Consider the following 18,494-nt stretch of genomic DNA (forward strand, 5'->3'; position numbering starts at 1 on the left):
GGATGGCTAGTCTGGTAGTGCGGAAAACGCATTTCTCCTTATTGTAGGTGAGATTGAGTTTCTGGGCGGTTTGGAGAAATCAGTGGAGGTTGGCGACGTGGACCTGCTGGTCATGGCCGCAGATGGTGATGTCATCCAGGTACGGGAACGTGGCCCGCAGCCCATACTGGTCCACCATTCGGTCCATTGCTCGTTGGAACACCGAGACCCCATTCGTGACGCCAAAGGGGACCCAGAGGAAATGGAAGAGGCGGCCATCTGCCTCGAACGCCGTGTAGTGGCGGTCCTCCGGGCGGATTGGGAGCTGGTGGTAAGCAGACTTCAGATCCACCGTGGAGAATATGCTGTACTGGGCGATCTGGTTGACTGCATGTCTGCAATTCTGGGAAGGGGGTACGCATCGACCGGTTAATGGTTTGGCTGTAATCAACCACCATCCGGAACTTTTCCCCGGTCTTGACGACCACCACCTGAGCTCTCCAGGGGCTGTTACTGGCCTCTATGACTCCCTCACGTAGGAGCCTCTGGACTTCGGCTTGGATGAATACTCTGTCCTTGAAGCTGTACCGCTTGCTGTGGGTGGCTACTGGTTTACAGTTAGCGAAGAGTGGAGGGGGGTCGATTTTTAGAGTCGCTAAGCTGAATATAGTGAGAGGTAGGAGTCCGCCAAACCTGAGTGTGAGGCTCTTGAGGTTGCATTGGAAATTGAGCCTGAATAAGAGTGGGGCACAGAGGTCGGGGAGTACATACAGCTGGAAATTAGAGCAGCTGGCGCCCTGAATCGTTAGGGTTGCGACGGTGCGTCCTTGTATTTGGACCGAGTGCGAGCCTGAGGCGAGGGAGATAGTTTGCCGTGCAGGGAAGATAGGGAGCGAACAGCGTCTTACCAGGTCAGGATGTACGAAGCTCTCGGTTCTCCCGGAGTCGAAGAGGCACATGTCTCGTATCCATTGATTTGAATGGACATCATCGAACTCTGGAGGTGCTTCGGACACGACTGGTCCAACGTGGCTGCGTTGAGTTGCGGGTAGTCGGCGGCTCGATCAGCAGTGCTGGATTGGCCCCGTGATGACTGTCCGCGGAGGTCGTAGTCGTTGAGGTGAACATTGGGTGATGGCCAAGATGGCGGCCCCCGTTGATCGCACATGGCGGGTGATGAAGAAGATGGTGTCCAAGATGGCCGCCCCCGTGGATCACACATGGCGGGCGGCGAGGAATATGGCGTCCAAGATGGCAGCCCCAATGACTCGCACACGGCCGACCGCGTGGGGGAGGATTGCCAAGATGGTGGCCCCCATGAGTCGCACATGTTGGGCGGAGGCGGAGTCGGCAGACACGCTGCAACGTTGCGGGGCCTGCGGGCCTGCGAATTGGGGGAGCGATTGTTCTGGACTGCGGGGGAGTTAGAGGGTTTCGATTTTGCCAGGCATACTCTGGCATAATGTCCTTTGCCACCGCAGCTGCTGCAGGTCGCGTTGCGGGCTGGGCAGTGCTGTCGTGGGTGTTGGGACTGGCCACAAAAATGGCACGCTGGCACTCCGGAGTGAGTGGGTGGCCGCGCGGCGCAGGCCTGGGGCAGTCGTGGTCGGGGGTCCACGATGGGGTCGCTTGGTCCGCGGGGAATGAGTTTAGACTGCAAAACGTGACCTCCATAGTAGATGGATCTATCGTGTCCTCCAAGTTCTGGGCCCCTTTCTCGAGTAGTCGCTGGCGCACATAGTTAGACCGGAGCCCCGCAACGTACACATCACGGACGGCGAGTTCCATATGCTGGGAGGCAGTTACAGCCTGAAAGTTGCAGTCCCGAGCAAGGGCTTTTAAGTCGCGCAGGAAGTCCTCTAGCGACTCTGCCGCGCATAGACCTCATTTACCGGCCGGACGTACAATCGGTCGAGCATAGCGAGGGCCTCAGTATAGGAGTCGGTACAATTGAGTTGCGTAGAGATGCGATGGCCCACCCGTGCGTGCAGTAAGCTGCGTTTCTGCTCCTCTGCAGCCTCGGAGGTGGTTGATGCAGCCAGGTAGGCCTTGAAACACCGAAGCCAGTGTAGAAAAATTTCCTTCGCCTCTGCAGCCTGCGGGTCGAGTTCTAGTCGATCAGGTTTGAGGGCTGATTCCGTAGTAGTTTTCTTAAGTCTATTAAATTGATGTGACCATCAATTCACTCGGAACACGATTGGAAGTAAACTGTGGTTTTAATAGACTTACAACTGAACCTGCCTGTGACCAGAAGAACTGAGGGCAGTCTCACACGGCTGCAGCACTTTATACTTCCGGTAGTGGGAGGGGCCATGGGCGGAGCCGAGGGTGGAGCCCTGTACAAGCTCCTCATCTCCCCCTGTGGGCAGAGCCGCGCAACGGCTCACAGACAGAGCCCACAAGGACACAATACAATACAGTGTGAATACAGAGCCCACAAGGAGACGATACAATACAGTGTGAATTACATTCACCACAAATGCAAAATATTTTCAAAAGTAATAAAAATAAACAAGGACATTATTTGCAGTACTGGGTTACTGTTTTTGTAAAGTTTGCACTTTCTCCCTGTGTCTGCGTGGGGTTCCTCCGGGTGCTCCGGTTTCCTCCCACAGTTCAAAGATGTACAGGTTAGGTAGATTACCATGTTAAATTATCCCTTAGTGTCCAAAGTGTGTAGGTTAGGTTTAGCAGTTATTGGGATAGGACCAGGGAGTGGGCTTGGTTGGAGTACTCTTTCAGATGGTCGGTGCTGACTTGATGGCCAAATGGCCTCCTTCTGCACTGTAGGAATTCTCTGATTGTACAAAAAGTGCACATGTTATTGTGTGAATTGATCTTTATAAAATGCAATGAATGGATATTTTAAGTGAGCCGAAGACTGTTGTGTTATCAATCTGTCATGGTCTTGTCATTGAGCAACATGATGCACAGACAGCATGGATTATCTACAATGGAAAAAACATGCGCTACCTTGGTTTTAATGTTGTACAATGTTAAGGGACAGTATATTTGTAACATTTTATTATCAATATGATTATCATGTTTTAATTCTCCAGAACATGAGAAGCACAGGCTCTGTAAAAGTGCAGACTACATGAATTTACACTTCAAAGTGAAATGGCTGTATAATGAATATGTCCAAGATCTTCCTGCTATCAAAGGGACTGTACCTGAATATCCAGCGTGAGTATTGTGATGGTCCATGTATTTTTTGAGAAAAACCTATATATTGGGCGAGATTTTCCAGCCGCGTGGTGCCCGTGGCAGTGCAACTGTAGCATCCTGGCAGTGCCAGAGGGCATTGCCAGGGCCTGAACTGGCATTGTCAAGTGGCGGGGCCTGAGGGGGACCATAACCTTGATGGGGTGTGTGTGAAAGGCAGCACAAACGGGGTGTATGAATGGTGGGTCTGTAAAGGGGGTGTATGAATGGGGGGGCATGAAGAGGGATATGAAGGGTAGGGGCATGACGAGGGGGATGAAAGGGGATATGAAGGGTGGGTATGAAGGCATAATATGAAGGGTCGGGGGCGATGCTTGTTGCCGATGAGGATGGATTTGGGGGCGGGGGATCATCCCCACGCATGCTTGGGTGATGTGAGGGACGTGGCACTGACATTTAGTGATGGAGGTTGCCATCTGGAGTCCAGGGTTGGGTGTGTTGCTCATGTCTGCAGGGATTCACAATGTCTGTGGGTGGGAGCTGTGGGGGGACCTTCAACATAACATTGAGATCTGTACTAAACGTCATCCGGCTGGAATCTCTGAGGAGCGGTCTTGTTAGCGTCTTTGGTTCCCCACTCCAGAACAAATTCGAAGTGTGCGATATTTCAGCGTGATTCGCCCCGAGCTCTGGAAAAAATGCATAACTGGGTGAATTGGGATCTGAATCGTGCCCATACACCGTGGAAATCACAGTGTTTCAACCCAAAATGATACTAGTCATTTTTGGGAGAATTTTGCCCGTTATGCTGGGGAGATGGTTCCTGGTACAGCACATTGCTTCCAGTAACTGATCAAAGGGTTAAGTTGACTGGGAGATAAACCACTCCCATCCCTTCTTTCATGGGCATGGCCTACTCAGGCCCTGACCCTAAGCAGTTCCACCTGGGCACCCTGTCCTGCAAGCCTGCAAGTGCCTCATGGGCACCTTGATAATACCAGTGTGGTGGTGCCAAGGTGCCAGCCTGACGGTGCCATGGTGCGCAGGTGCTGGGGGAGCCAGGGTGCCACCCTGCGCTGTCCCTGACCACCCTTGGGCCTCCGATGGCCAGGGTGACCTCCCATGTGCCATTCCGTCTGGTCCACGTTTGTGTGGACCAATACTAAACTGCACCCGGCTGGGGTCTCCCTGGGGAAGTCCGGTAGATGCCGGTTAGATCCAGCGTTTAGGTGTGTGAGACTAGGTCCTGCTCATTTTGGGCGGTATGCTGACTGCAACGCCTTGCGAGATCTGGTAGTCGGGAAGCATCTACCGACCACATCTTGCTCCGATTCCAGCAGGACACGGCCAGTAGATTGCGCCTAAAGTAACTGGTGTTGATTGCACTTTAATGTCTTAAAGTAACTGACTATTTAAGGTGAAGCACAGTTATTTGTATTCATGTTCGATGATATTGGTTAGTAAAATTATTTTGTTTTAAACCAGGAAAGTTGTTGCTTCTTTCTGCCTAGGTTTTCAGATTTCCAAAAAATAAATAAGTATTCAGACATTAAGCCTTTGTTGATTTTACAACAGATTCTTTCATGAGATGTGGGCATTGCTGGCAAGGCCAGCATTTATTGTCCATCCCGAATTGCTCTTGAGGAGATGGTAGTGAGTTGTCTTCTTGAACTGTTGCAGTTCATCTGGTGCAGGCACACCCACTGTTGTTAGGAAGTGAGTTGAAGGATTTTTACCCAATGATAGGGAAGAACAAGGCATGATTTACCAGCTGCGTCCTGCCGGAATTGGATGGGATGTGGCCGGTAGATCCCGGGAGAGGTGGTTAGTAGTGCTGCAAAGCCCCTCTTGGTGGTATATGTTGAAGTCCCTCACTCAGAGTACAGCCCATGCCCTTGCCACACCCTTTTTCCAAGTAGTGTTCATCATGGAGGAGTACATATCATTTAATTGAGGGTGAGCAGTAGCTTTAGCTGATTATCAGCAGGAGATTTCTTTGCCACGTTTGACCTGATGCCACACGACCTCTTGGGATCTGGAGTCGATGTTGAGGACTTCCAGGGGAATTCCCTCCTGACAATATACGACTGTGCACCACTTCTGATAAGTCTGCCTGCTAGTGGGACAGGACGTACCCAGAGATGGTGGCCTCGGACATTGTCTGTGAGGTATAAATTGTTGAGTATGACTATGTCAGGCTGTTGTTTGACAAGTCCGTTGTACAGCTCTCCCAATTTTAGAAAAAGGTGTCTTTTTGTCATTTCCGGAGTCAAAATTGATGCTGGGTGGTCCATCCAGTTTAATTCCTTTTTAACATTTTCTGTACTGGTTAGATGGGTTGAAACAAACCAACAAATTCATTTAAAGGCTGCAGATTATACAATAGAAATATATCTGTATATCAAATCTCAATTCATAATACATGCCTTCAAAAAAATTATAACTGACTCATTTATGACTTTATTAGAAGTTTATTTGCACTTTGACTGTATCCAACCTTATATACTGTAGGTGGTTTGAACAATTCGCAATGCAGTGGCTGGATGAGAATGAGGAAGTTTCATTGGAATTCTTACATGGAGCCCTCGAGAGAGATAAAAAGGATGGGGTATGTATCCAGAGGTGTTATATTTTTTTAATTACCCATATTTGGATAATGGGGAGTTGTGTATTTGATGAGGAACATGACACAAATACAAAGAACCCTCAAGTAACTCGGCTGATATTTGTCCCAGCTGTGTTTTTTTAATATAGGGATAAATCTAATCAAAAATAAGTCCGTTCTGGGTGGGTTTAGAGGGGTTGAGAACAACTCCGCTATCTAACAGTACTCTTATGTTTTAGGCCCCCTTGGGTAATGCCCCCTGAGGCCACACTTAACATAATTTCCTGCAATCAGGAGCTCCAACGAGCAGAGCTCCTCCGTGCAGGAAGAGATCAAAAATGGCAACTGGAACTCTCAACCTCCCGACGTGACCTTCGGACCCCACCCGCAGCGCCCCAGCTCACCTGTTGGGAGTCCCCGCTCCCCACCTCATATGGGCAGAGCACCCTCAGGTCTGATCCCTGGCATGGGCAAAATGCCAGCATGGTACCTTAGCACTGCCAATCTGGTATCCTGACAGTGCCCCTGCAAGCCTGGCAGCGCCACGTGGGCACCCAGGCTGCCCATGTGACACTGTTAGAGTGCCAGGCTGGCGGTGCCCAGGTGGCATCAGCAGTGCTCGGGTGCCACCCTATCCAGATACCAGCCACCCGCAGGCCTTCAATCGCCTGAGAGACTCTCTCTAAGTATGGTACTGCCTGGGCACCGTTTATAAGGGCCAGTGCTAAATGGCACCCGGCTGTGGTCTCAGTGAGGCCAGTTGATCCCATGAGCTGGTTTGATCTGGCATCAGCATTATTAAGTGAGCCACTTAACTGCAAGTCAATGAATGGGACCGGATCACGACATCTTACAAAATCTAACAAGATCTCGCAAGGTCTAACGACCATCGGGAATCCTGGAAAAGGACTCTCACAGGAACTACCAGCAGCGTATTGTCCCGATTCCAGCCAGTCGATCGCGCCACAGTTTTTATTAAGTTTTTATAACAACAATAAATGCACAAATAACAGAAGAATTAGGGCAAAATGGGTACAGGCAGAACAAGGGGCGGGATTCTCCGACTCCCCGCCGGGTTGGAGAATCCCCTGGGGCGGTGTGAATCCTGCTCCGCCGGCTGCCGTATTCTCTGCCGCTGATATTTGGGCAGGGGCGGGACTCACGCCACGCCGGTCAGGATATGTTGGCAGCCGCCCTCCTGGCAATTCTCTGGGCCCCGATAGGCCGATCGACCATCCGTTTTTGGCCAGTCCTGCCGGTGTGAATCACTCAACTTGCGTACCGGCGGGACCTGGCAGGTAAGTCGGCGGGGGCGGTGCTCGGGGGGGGGGGGGGGGGGGTGGAGCACAGGGGGATCCGACCACGGGGGCGCCCCACGGTGGCCTGGCCCACGATCGGGGTCCAGGCGGGCGAGCCTGTTCCGTGGGGCACTTCTTCCTTCCGCGCTGGCCCCTGCAGGGCTCCGTCATGGCCGGCGCGGAGAAGAGATCCCCCTGCGCATGTGCCAAATTACGCCGGCCGGTCTGCGCATGCGCGAGATCACGCCGGCCCTTCGGTGCATGCGCGAACCCGCGCCGTCAATTCGGCGCTGGCTGGAGCGGTGCCAACACCTCCGCCGTCCACCTAGTAAGGGGGTTGAATTCCGCACTTTCGGAGGCTGTTGCCGCCGGAGTGTTTGGCACCGGTTCTCCCGCCGGCGTGGGGACTTAGTCTGTAGAAGGGAAAATCCCAGCCAAGAGTTATTGTTAGCCGAAATACAAGCCAAACATTACAGAATAGATTAGGTAAGTTGAAGAACCAGAGTCACTAGCTAACATGCTGGATCAATTGTGCAACAAAATGCCAGAGTGAGTGAGGAAAGAAGGCAAGACAGAAGGATAACAATTCAGGTTACACACCCCAAAATATTATGATTCAGACTAACAACTTGAAATGGATTAAATTGCGTTAAACTGGAGCAAGTTAACCAAGGGGGAGCCTATGAATTTAAGATAGGGGTTTCCCCCCTTCAGCACCCCTCCCCCGAAACCCCTTCATGCCCTGCCACCTGGGAGTGCCAAGCTGGCACCTTGAATTCAGAGGTGTGACATGGTGGTAAATACCCTCCCGATAATTGACACCAGGGTGCTGAGGGCTGTCCTTCATGGGACGTGGAGTCAGGAAGGCTTGTGCTGGACTGGAGGGATTCAGGTCGGGGGTCTTTCCTGGGATGGGCTTGTTTGGCTACTCTCCCCCTCAGCACCCTTAAAACACTTTAAACAGTCAGTCAGTTTGTAAACAATTTTCATAATAAAATGAGTGATGGCATCTGTACCTCTAAACCCTTTGAAACGCCCGTCAGTGTCCCAAGTTTAAAGGTCTGAGAGATGAAGGTAAAAACAATCATTTTAAATGGTGTAAACCTTTGAAGTGGTTTTCACACATTGAATTTTAAAGTATGGAAGTCTGTGTGTATGCCTAGAGGGCTGAAAGCTTTGAACGACACTGTTAACATTCAATTTCATGCCCTATTGCCTGCTGAAAGCTTTCAGATTGACAGGGCGAAGCAGTTTCAAAGGGGAGGTTCAGATTGTTTATTTATATAACTCTGCAGGGGTTCATTAACTCAATGTAGCAGTGGTTTTCCTTACCGCAGTTGTTTTTATGAGTCTGCTTCTTTGTTATCAAATACTTCCAAGAAAGTGCAAGAGCAGCCCCCACTGCTGCCCTTTCCAGTTAAGTTGGCTGGACTGTTGTTTTGTGTTGTGGAGCAATGCCAACAGCATGGGTTCAATTACTGCATAGGCTGAGGTTATTCATGGAGGCCCAGCCTTCTCAACCTTGCCCCTCGTCTGAGGTGTGGTGACCCTCAAGTTAAATCACCACCAGTCAGCTCTCTCAAATGGGGAGAGAAGCCTATGGTCCTCGGGGGCGATGGCGACTTTAATACTGAAATGGAGGTTCCGCCCCTGCTGAACCTGGCTGCCGCCTTTTATTGAATATTTCATAATGTTCTGCAGCATATTCTTATCAATACTGATCCTGAAAATTTCCAGGGACATAACAGCAATTATTAACTCAAGGATTAGGCTGATATATGTTGAGCAATCAGGATCAATGACTGATTATATAGTGCCAGAGACTGCAGAAGAACAGCTATTCCTGTGCTCGCATCACGTGGCTCCCTCAACTCTGCCTCAGCTGTTTGAACTTGAAAATGTCTTTCCTCCCAATTGCACATTTAGTGCATAATTGGTATGGGGCTGTTACGGTACCCTGGGCTAGTGTGCGGTCAATTCCATCCCCACTTCACCTGGAGTTGCAAATTAACAAATTAACAAATTAAATCTTAGAGAATACCTAAAGTCTTTGGTCTATGGCTGTTCAATAACTGAAGTCGCCAGGTTTGTAAATTGAAACACAATTTTTATTACTAAGAATAACTATAATTAAACATGCAACAAATACAACTGGTGAACTATTATCTAATTCCTAACTCCCTCCTCTTTAACTCGCCCCACCCTCTATACACACACACAAGACAGATAAACATAGAAGGGGAAAGAGGGATGTAAAATAATGATGAAAGTAAAAGGATAAGAGTCTTTGTTTCAAATAAACATCTTCCAGTACACTTTTCTTCAATCTAGGCCTTCAGTTCTAGGCATTGCAGTGTTAATGTAAGCCTACCTGTGACAATAATAAAGATTATTATTATTATTATTATTATTATTAAGAAATTATCTGCAGGTCAGAAATTAGCAGTAGGCAGCATTTCTGAAGAAAAAGAGAGTGATAGACTCTCACAGCTGCTTCTCTCAGCGTCCAGGGTCTTGCCCTCTGAAAACCAACACACTCGGGCAGAACCAAATCACTGCTTGTTACCGGGCAGAATACCCGGGCCATTCAGTAGCCACCAGCCAACCAATCAAACCTAATCCCTCATCTCTCAGGTGCCAAAAAGTCTGAGATTTTCTGTGCAAAAGCTATATCCCCAATAGCACAGTGTACTATTTTGCAACTTTTGAGTTCCTCGCTTCCTCAGTCCAACTTAAAGGATCATGGATCAAAATGATAACCGCAAAGTAAAATAAATGGGAAATAAGGGAATCGACAGGAAGGGCCCTTACGGGGTGCAGAACTTAGACCCACCAGCAGGATACCAGCTTGACCTCATCTGACCGTCCAGCTTCTCTGAGGTTTCTGAATGTTCGGAACTCTCTGCCCCAGAGACCAGGGAGGCTGAGGTGGATAGATTCTTAACTAAGAAGGTGCTAGGTAGATAGATTCTTAACTAAGAGCTGAGGTAGATAGATTCTTGACTAACAAGGTATTCAAAAATTATCAGGAATAGGTGGAATGTGGAATCGAGGCATGATCTGATTAAATGGTGGAACAGACTTGAGGGGCCGAATGGATCACTCCTCCTAATTCATACGTTCATTTTTACAATGAGCTTTACCCACTTGGGAATAGGGGAATAGCCAGGCCTGGTGGAAGTCATTCAGCTGTTTGCAAGTTTGAAAAAATAAACCCTGTGAAGCTCTTTTTATGAAGCTCATAATTTGACAACTGGGGTGTAGCTTTTAATATCTAAAAAAGTAAAAAAACATGTAATTTGGAGTTGGAAAACTTACTCTTATTCTTGAATTTCATATTGTTTTATTGTTGATATGCTATAAATGCTTTGATTTCTAAACTGAATGTTTATGTTGTAAATCAGTTCCAGCAAACATCTGAGCATGCTTTATTTTCCTGCTCGGTGGTGGATGTGTTCACACAATTAAACCAGAGCTTTGAGATCATCAAGAAACTCGAGTGCCCTGATCCCTTGATTGTTGCTCATTACATGAGGAGATTTGCAAAGGTAAAACATTTTTTTCAACATTGTAACTGAGAAAAATTGACTGAAGATTTTAACTTTGGGGTGACTTGTGTTGTGGTTTGTTATTATTAGAGCGTATGTTTCAAAGTATGAATGGAGGAAAGCTTAAAAAGTGCACAGTAAGAAAAAATGTTGTAGTGAAGAGGGAGGGTGACTCGGATAAGTTGTCTGAGAATTTTCAGTGAACAGAACTCAACTCTTTTTGTATGTCTGAAAGAAGCTTTTTTCTGTTCAGCAGAATTTCACTTTAGACATGTTGACAATGCTGAACTGGGGTAGCTAAAATATATAATCATGAAGTGCTTACTAGTAAGCCAAAGATCCCACTCATGCTTTGTGACTGTGCGTTTGAGTGGAGAAACAATTGTGGCTTCTCCGTCAGCCCAACCTGATGGAAGACTCGACCAAGTCCAGTCCCAGTGCTGTTCCAGGCTGGGGTCTGGTGCCCAAAGGTCCCTGCTGTGGCCAGGGGTGTGTGTGTGCAGGGTGGGACCCTCCAGCACAACCAGCTCATTGGATGGCACCCTGAGAGATGGCAGGGAATGTAAGAGTGGAGGAGGTTTGGGGGATTCGAGGGCACCAGGGTGCAAGTCATAACAGACTGTCGTTCTCTCATTTCAATAAAGTTTAGGGGAGTCAGACGAGTAAACAAAATAAGTTTATTTGTAAGTGCAGCTATTTCCATGGGGTGAGTTAAACCTCACCAGGTCCTCTCTCTGTGATGGTAGGTTCCTATCTGGCTGACCTTGTACACTGCATGGTTATCAGCCCCGTAGTTAGAATGGGAGCTCATATTCCTCGAGTCACATGGGATAAACAATCGACTCTGCCCCGTGTGCCAGTGTAGGTTATTACACACCCCCTCCAATTCCTTACAGATATCACAATATGGATGATATTGTGGACCTCGCAGCAGCTGCCCTCACGGTGGCAGTCCAGGCGGCCAGATGTTGGAGAAGGCAGCGCCAGCAGACAGGGGCCCGAGGCGGCAGCCTATATGCAGGTGCTCGCCCCCACCAGGGAGAGACCCAGAGGGGGAGGCTGGCGACAACTCAAAGTGTGCAGGTGTCGCTGGCCATTCGAAGAGATGTCGAACAGCATGTGCTGCAGGAGGCTCTGCCTCAACAAGAGGACGGTGCGGTACCTGTGCCATGGCCTGGCACCACATAGAGGAGGAGGATACCCATTCCCAGTGGCCATCAAGGTCACCATAGCCCTTAACCTTTAGCCATTGGGTTCATTCCAGGGCTCGAGCGGAGACTTGTGTGGCATATTCCAACTGACAGCCCACACATGTGAAGTCATGGATGACCTATTTGCCCGGGCAGCTGACAACATAAACTTTGACCCATACCCAGTCCATGAAGATGCCCAGGAAGCAGGATAATCCGCCATAGCGGGGAAGCCCCAGCTCCAGGGGGTAATAGATAGAACGCATGTGAACTTGCGCGCACCGGAACTCTGGGAGCACCCTTCATTAACAGGAAGGGGTTCCACTCTCTGAACATCCAACTCGATTGTGATCACCAACTCCAGATCATGCACTTCCTAGGATATGTGCACAACAGCTGCATCCTGTGGCAGTCGGAGATTGTCGGCCTCTTCGAGGGACACCCCAGGATGACCGGTTAGTTTGGCCACTACGGTTTTTGGCCACTACGGAGGCCAAAAAACAATACGGAGACCCAATATAATGAGGCCCATGTGGCCACCTGGGCTATCATTGAGCGGTGCATGGGACCGCTGAACATGCGGTATCGATGCCTTGATTGCTCTGGTGGTGCCCTGTAGTCCACCTTCCGGAGAGTTGCCCACTTTGTGGTGCTCAACTATGCCTTCCACAATCTGCCACAGCAGTGGGGTGACATGCTGGAGGTAGAGATGGAGGAACATGTAGCCTCGAAAGAGGAGGACGAGGAGGAGCTGGACCAGGAAGGACTGGAGGACGAGCCTGGGGAGGACATCAAGGAGCAGCTGGAGAATGGAGGACAGGCAGTGGCGGTGAGGGTCCAGCGTGCCCAGAGGGTCAAAGAGGCCTTCATCCATGCCTGCTTCTCATCGGACATGGTTTCTCATCCCTCTCCCCATCTCACCCACCACCCCTCCCCATGTCTCCCACTCTGTCCACCCACCCTTCCTGGGGGTGCAGGCCAGCCCGTAGTGCGGAATGATGTGAGAGGCTGCACATGCCTCAGATGTAACATATTTTAATGATAGACAGTTAAAGACCCTACCTAACTGTCCCACACTACCGATGGTGCCGCTCCTCCACATCCCCCCTCCCTCTCAATCTTGGGCAGCACGGTAGCACAGTGGTTAGCACAGTTGCTTCACAGCTCCAGGTTCGATTCCCGGCTTGGGTCACTGTCTGTGCGGAGTCTGCACGTTCTCCTCGTGTCTGCGTGGGTTTCCTCCGGGTGCTCCGGTTTCCTCCCACAGTCCACAGATGTGCAGATTACGTCGATTGGCCATGCTAAATTGCTCTTGGTGTCCAAAAAAGTGGGGTGGGGTTACGGGGATAGGGTGAAGGTGTGGGCTTGGGTAGGGTGCACTTTCCAAGGGCTGGTGCAGACTCGATGGGCCGAATGGCCTCCTTCTCCGCTGTAAATTCTATGATTCTGTGAATCTTCTTAACCTTCCGTGTTCTGCCACTACGTCTAGGCATGTCCCCGGAATGCACATCAGAGGTGGAGATAGCCTGCTGCTCATCATGCCCTGTGGCCTTTGATACTCCTGGCGGGCATCCTCTGGAGGGCCTGGGACTAGGGGCTCTGGCCGAATTGCTGGTGGTATGTACCTCGCCGTGCCACCCTGTTCCGCTTGCTTGACCTCAAGACGTGCCGTTGTCAGAAGGAGGAGACTTAGGAGAGAAATGGGTCACCTTGGGACAGAGGGGCAGCTGGATTGAGCTCCAGAGGCCCCGGGGCGATCTGGCTCTGTCAGCCCTAGCAGCTCCACATTGTTTTCACCATGGTGTCGATGCCAACAGTGATGCCCCTCTGAGAAAGCACCACGTTCTGCAGTGCCTCACCAATGTCCACTTGTGACTGGGACACGGTCCTCAGCGACGGGAATTTCTCTGGAGTGCCTGGGCAATAATCACCTGAGACTGGGACATGCTCGCACTGCCCTGGCAAGGTCCAACTGGGGCATGACTCCCAGCGACTGGGAAATGCTCTGGCAACATCCACCTGCACCAGAACATGTCCACCAGCAACTGGGACATGCCATCGAGGCCCTCAGCCATGGCCTATACTGACTGAGCAACACCTTGGACACCACCACTCATGTTGCTGACATCATGCTCCAGACTGTCCACTACGACCGCCACCCGAGCAGTGTTAGCCTTGGTCTAATGCATGGCTGGTGCCATCTCCTGCACCCGTAGCCTCTGGGACTCCTCCAATTGCCTATGGGCCCGCTGGAATGTTGCTGACATCACTCTCTGAATATCACGGCTGCCCTCGTGTCTGCATCAGCTCCGATGTTACTGGTCCAGAGGCTCGACATTAGACTAGGACCCAGCTGGGTTCTGGGTTCCAGCAAACCTCCGTCTGCTGTTCCCCTGGACGTTTCTGCCTCCACCTGATCAGCCACTGTGTGGTTCTCATCAGATTGTGCCCCAGAATACTGTCCACTATGTTCACCCACTGAGGTGTGTGTCTCTGCACTGGCGAAAGGTCGGGATAACAGAGGAGGCCTCAATGGTGAAATCCTCGGAGCTCTCATTGAAGGTGTTCTCTGATGGAGATCCTGCGGGAGACTGGACAAATGGTCAGTGGGAAAGAAGGATCATTATGTCCAGCATGAACAACTCACGTGTGATAGGTCATCTGGGTGGGGCCGATGGTACTCACTTCTGCGGCACAGGCCAATCTCGACTTCTGTGACCGATCTGTCCTCGGCCCGTCGCAACCTCCAGGGCCCGTTCCTTGTAAGGGCTGAGGACTCTGATGTCTGGCACCGCTCCGCCCGTCTGGGCCCTTTGCCGTCTGTTGTGGGACAACTTCTCTTGCGGGGACATCGCAAATGCATTATGAGCCATTTCATGCATCGCGGGGCGGGCTATGGTGGGGGTCAGGCGTGGGCCCTGCTGCTAGGCATGGGTGGGGTGTGCAGGTGGGTGCCAGAGTGTACACAGGCACGCTATTGTGCTTGGAGTGATAGGGGCAGGACCATGGGGGGGCGGGTGGATGCATCGGAAGTGGGTGGGGTGAAGGGGGGAGTGGCAGGGGGTTGATACCAACTCACCCTTGCAGCCTGGTGGAGATCATTGAGCTTCTTGCGGCCCTGGGTGGCTGTCCTCCTGGTGACACTCCCAACGTTAACGGCTGCTGCCACTGTCTCCCAGGTGGCACTGGCTGCGCTGTGGCTGATCCTCTAACCACCTCGAGGGAATAGGGTATCCTGTCTGGACTCTACATTAGACCGCACCCAACAGTTGGACATCCACCCTCCACCCTGGAAGCCTCGGATTAACTTGTATCCAAGGTCACCATTGCAGATGTCAGAGCAGCTTTCTCGAAGGTCAATCCACAGAAAGCCACTGGCCCGGATGGGGTACCCGGACGAGCACTCAGGTCTTGCGCGGATCTGCTGGCGGGGTATTCGCAGACATCTTCAACCTCTCTTTACAACGTTCTGAGGTCCCTATCTGCTTCAAGAAGAAAAGACAAGCAGCGTGCCTTAATGATTATCGTCCAGTGGCTTTGACATCCATCATTATGAAGAGCTTCGAAAGGTTAGTCATGGCACGAATCAACTCCAGCCTCCCGGATTGCCTTGATTTACTACAGTTCGCCTACCGCTGCAACAGGTCCACAGCAGACGCAATCTCTCTGGCCCTGCACTCAACACTGGAACACCTAGATAACAAAGACACCTATGTCAGACTCCTATTTATTGACTGCAGCTCAGCCTTCAACACTATTATTCTGACGAAACTCATCTCCAAACTCCGTGGCTCCTCCCTCGGCGACTGGATCCTGAACTTTCTAACCCATAGGCCACAATCAGTATCGCTAGGCAACAATACCTCCTTCACGATCATCCTCAATACCGGTGCCCCACAATGCTGTGTCCTCAGTCCCCTACTATACTCCTTATACACCTATGACTGTGTGGCTAAATTCCCCTCCAACTCGATTCTCAAATTTGCTGATGAGACCGCCACAGTGGGTCGGATTGCAAACAATAATGAGACAGAGTACAGGAATGAGGTAGAGAATCTGGTGAACTGGTGCGACGACAATAATCTCTGCCTCAGTGTCAACAAAACGAAGGAGATTGTCATTGACTTCAGGAAGCGGAGAACATGCCTCTGTCTACATCAGTGGGAACGAAGTAGAAAGGGTCGAGAGCTTCAAGTCCAGGTTACCAAAAACCTGTCCTGGTTTCCCCATGCCGACAATATAGTTAAGAAAGCCCACCAATGACTCTACTTTCTCAGAAGACTAAGGAAATTTGGCATGTCAGCTACGACCCTCACCAACTTTTACAAATGCACCATAGAAAGCATTCTTTCTGGTTCTATCGCAGCTTGGTATGGTTCCTGCTCTGCCCAAGACCACAGGAAATTATAAAAGGTGGTGAATGTAGCTCAGTCCATCACGCAAACCAGCCTCCCATTCATTGGCTCTATCTATAATTCCCGCTGTCTCGGAAAGGCAGCCAGCACAATTAAGGACCCCACGCACCCCGGACATACACTCTTCCACCTTCTTCCGTCAGGAAAAAGATATAAAAGTTTGAGGTCACGTACCAACCGACTCAGGAACAGCTTCTTCCCTGCTGCCATCAGACTTTTGAATGGACCTACCTCGTATTAAGTTGATCTTTTCTCTACATCCCAGTTATGACTGTAACATTACATTCTGTAGTCTCTCCTTCCTTCCCTATGTACGGTATGCATTGTCTATGTAGCATGCAAGAAACAACACTTTTCACTGTATACTAATGCATAATAGTAATAATAAATCAAATCAAATCATCGAAATGTGCGGCTGCTCTGTGCAGTGGATTGGCTGTGTGCTGTTTGGGATCATTTTAAGAGCTACTCCCCCCAGTTAGCAGGTAGCTGCCAAGCAAGGTCCAGGCAAATCAGCTGGTGGGACTGTCTTTTTTGCGTTGAGCCCATGGAACATCATTAAGTGCCCTAATTAACATTAGATACTGGTGACAGCCTTGCTCGGTCAGCCGGCGGGAAACAGCCAGCAGTTCTCTCTTGCTACCACAGACTTCCGTTAGATCATGCCCCCATGATCTCTGTATGTAGTAATACATGATCAGACTATGTTAAGCTAGTACAGGCAACTGAACAATGGATGGCGACACTATCAGGACCTATATAAAGGTTTCCCCATTCTTTCCTAGAGGAGAGTGTATCTGGAGTGCAGAGGACAGAGCGAGAGAGAAGTTAATAGATATCAGTATTTAGCATTATCTTATTTAATACTTTAATCTACAGTTATTTGTTTGTTTACTAGTTCAGTATTAAGTAAAAAGAACTCAATATTATTTTGAATAACTCATTAAATTGCTTTATCATCACTGGAAGACTACATCTATATTTCAACAACTCGGCTAGATAAAAAGAGTAATATATATATTACAATATTGTAATATAACTCCTCCTATCTCACAATTTTATCCTTGTAAGGTGAAAAATACTAAACTTTTCTTTAGAATTTGTACACTTTGTTTATTGCTGGTAGTGATTTAAATGCTGTGTATTTGTCATGAACAGTGAGAAGGAATTGAACTCAGGGTTTCTTTCTCTTTGGCAGACCATAAGCAAAGTGCTGCTACAGTATGCTGATATTCTTTTGAAGAACTTCAAATCCTACTGTTCCAAGGAGACATTAGTTAGTAAATTTTTATTTGTTCTCATTCTTATTAAGATTTAACTATATTTTTAATGCAGGGAGAAGGAAAACACTATGCTCCTAATTATAAAACCCAAGATCCCATGTTTACAGTTTTATTCATGACGTTCTATTTTTTTTTAATAAACAATTTTATTGAGGTAGTTTTTGGCTTTCTAAACAGTTACAGACATCAACAGAAAGAAAGCAAAAAAGCAAAAATGTGCAAACATCCACGTACATTCAATACTTCAATCGTAACATACTGCACAAGCCCGCTCCTCTCCCACCGGTACTACCCGCCATTTTATCCCTCCTACTCCACTCTACCAACCCCCCCCACCCCCTGCTGATGCTCACTCTCCCACAAAGAAGTCAATAAATGGTTGCCACCTTCGGGCGAACCCCTGTACAGATCCCCTCAAGGCGAACTTAATTTTTTCCATACCCAGGAACCCGACATGTCCGCAAGCCACAACTCAGTCTTCGGGGGCTTTGAGTCCCTCCACGCCAATAGTATTCGTCGCCGGGCTATCAGGGAAGCAAAGGCCAAAACATCGGCCTCTTTCTCCCCCTGGATTCCCGGGTCTTCTGAAACCCCAAAAATTGCCACCCCTGGACCCATCGCCACCCTTGTTTTTCGCACCCGGGACATGACACACGCAAATCCCTCCCAGTATCCCCTAAGCTTAGGGCATGCCCAAAACATGTGAACGTGGTTCGCTGGTCCTCCTGCGCACATAGCGCATTTGTCCTCTATCCCAAAGAATTTGCTCATCCGAGCCACCGTCATGTGGGCCCGTGAACGACCTTAAATTGAATCAGCCTGAGCCTGGCACATGTTGCGGTCGAATTCACACTACTCAGGGCTTCTGCCCACAGCCCGTCCTCCATTTCCCCGCCTAGCTCCTCCTCCCATTTAAGTTTCAGTTCCTCCGTCTGGGACCCTTCCTCCCTCATGAGCACCTTATAAATATCCGAGACTCTACCCTTCCCTTCTTCCCCCCTAGAGACTATT

General features: G+C 49.6%; 1 protein-coding gene across 20 annotated transcripts in view; it reads left to right on the top strand.

Annotated features, from left to right (window-relative positions):
• The window catches only part of LOC119962769 (protein unc-13 homolog B-like), a 746,238-nt gene that overhangs the window by 628,060 nt on the left and 99,684 nt on the right, over positions 1-18,494 (top strand). For all 20 annotated transcript variants that reach the window (XR_005459949.1, XM_038790824.1, XM_038790825.1 and 17 more), the window contains 4 exons: positions 3,039-3,165; positions 5,656-5,752; positions 10,452-10,595; positions 17,399-17,476. Coding sequence is in view for 19 of the 20 variants with exons in the window: in XM_038790824.1 (XP_038646752.1) it covers positions 3,039-3,165; positions 5,656-5,752; positions 10,452-10,595; positions 17,399-17,476 (446 nt within the window). In the remaining variant the exon portion in view is untranslated. The remainder of the gene's footprint in view (positions 1-3,038; positions 3,166-5,655; positions 5,753-10,451; positions 10,596-17,398; positions 17,477-18,494) is intronic.

The sequence above is a fragment of the Scyliorhinus canicula genome, chromosome 3 (genome assembly GCF_902713615.1).
Source record: "Scyliorhinus canicula chromosome 3, sScyCan1.1, whole genome shotgun sequence".
Lineage (NCBI taxonomy): Eukaryota > Metazoa > Chordata > Chondrichthyes > Carcharhiniformes > Scyliorhinidae > Scyliorhinus > Scyliorhinus canicula.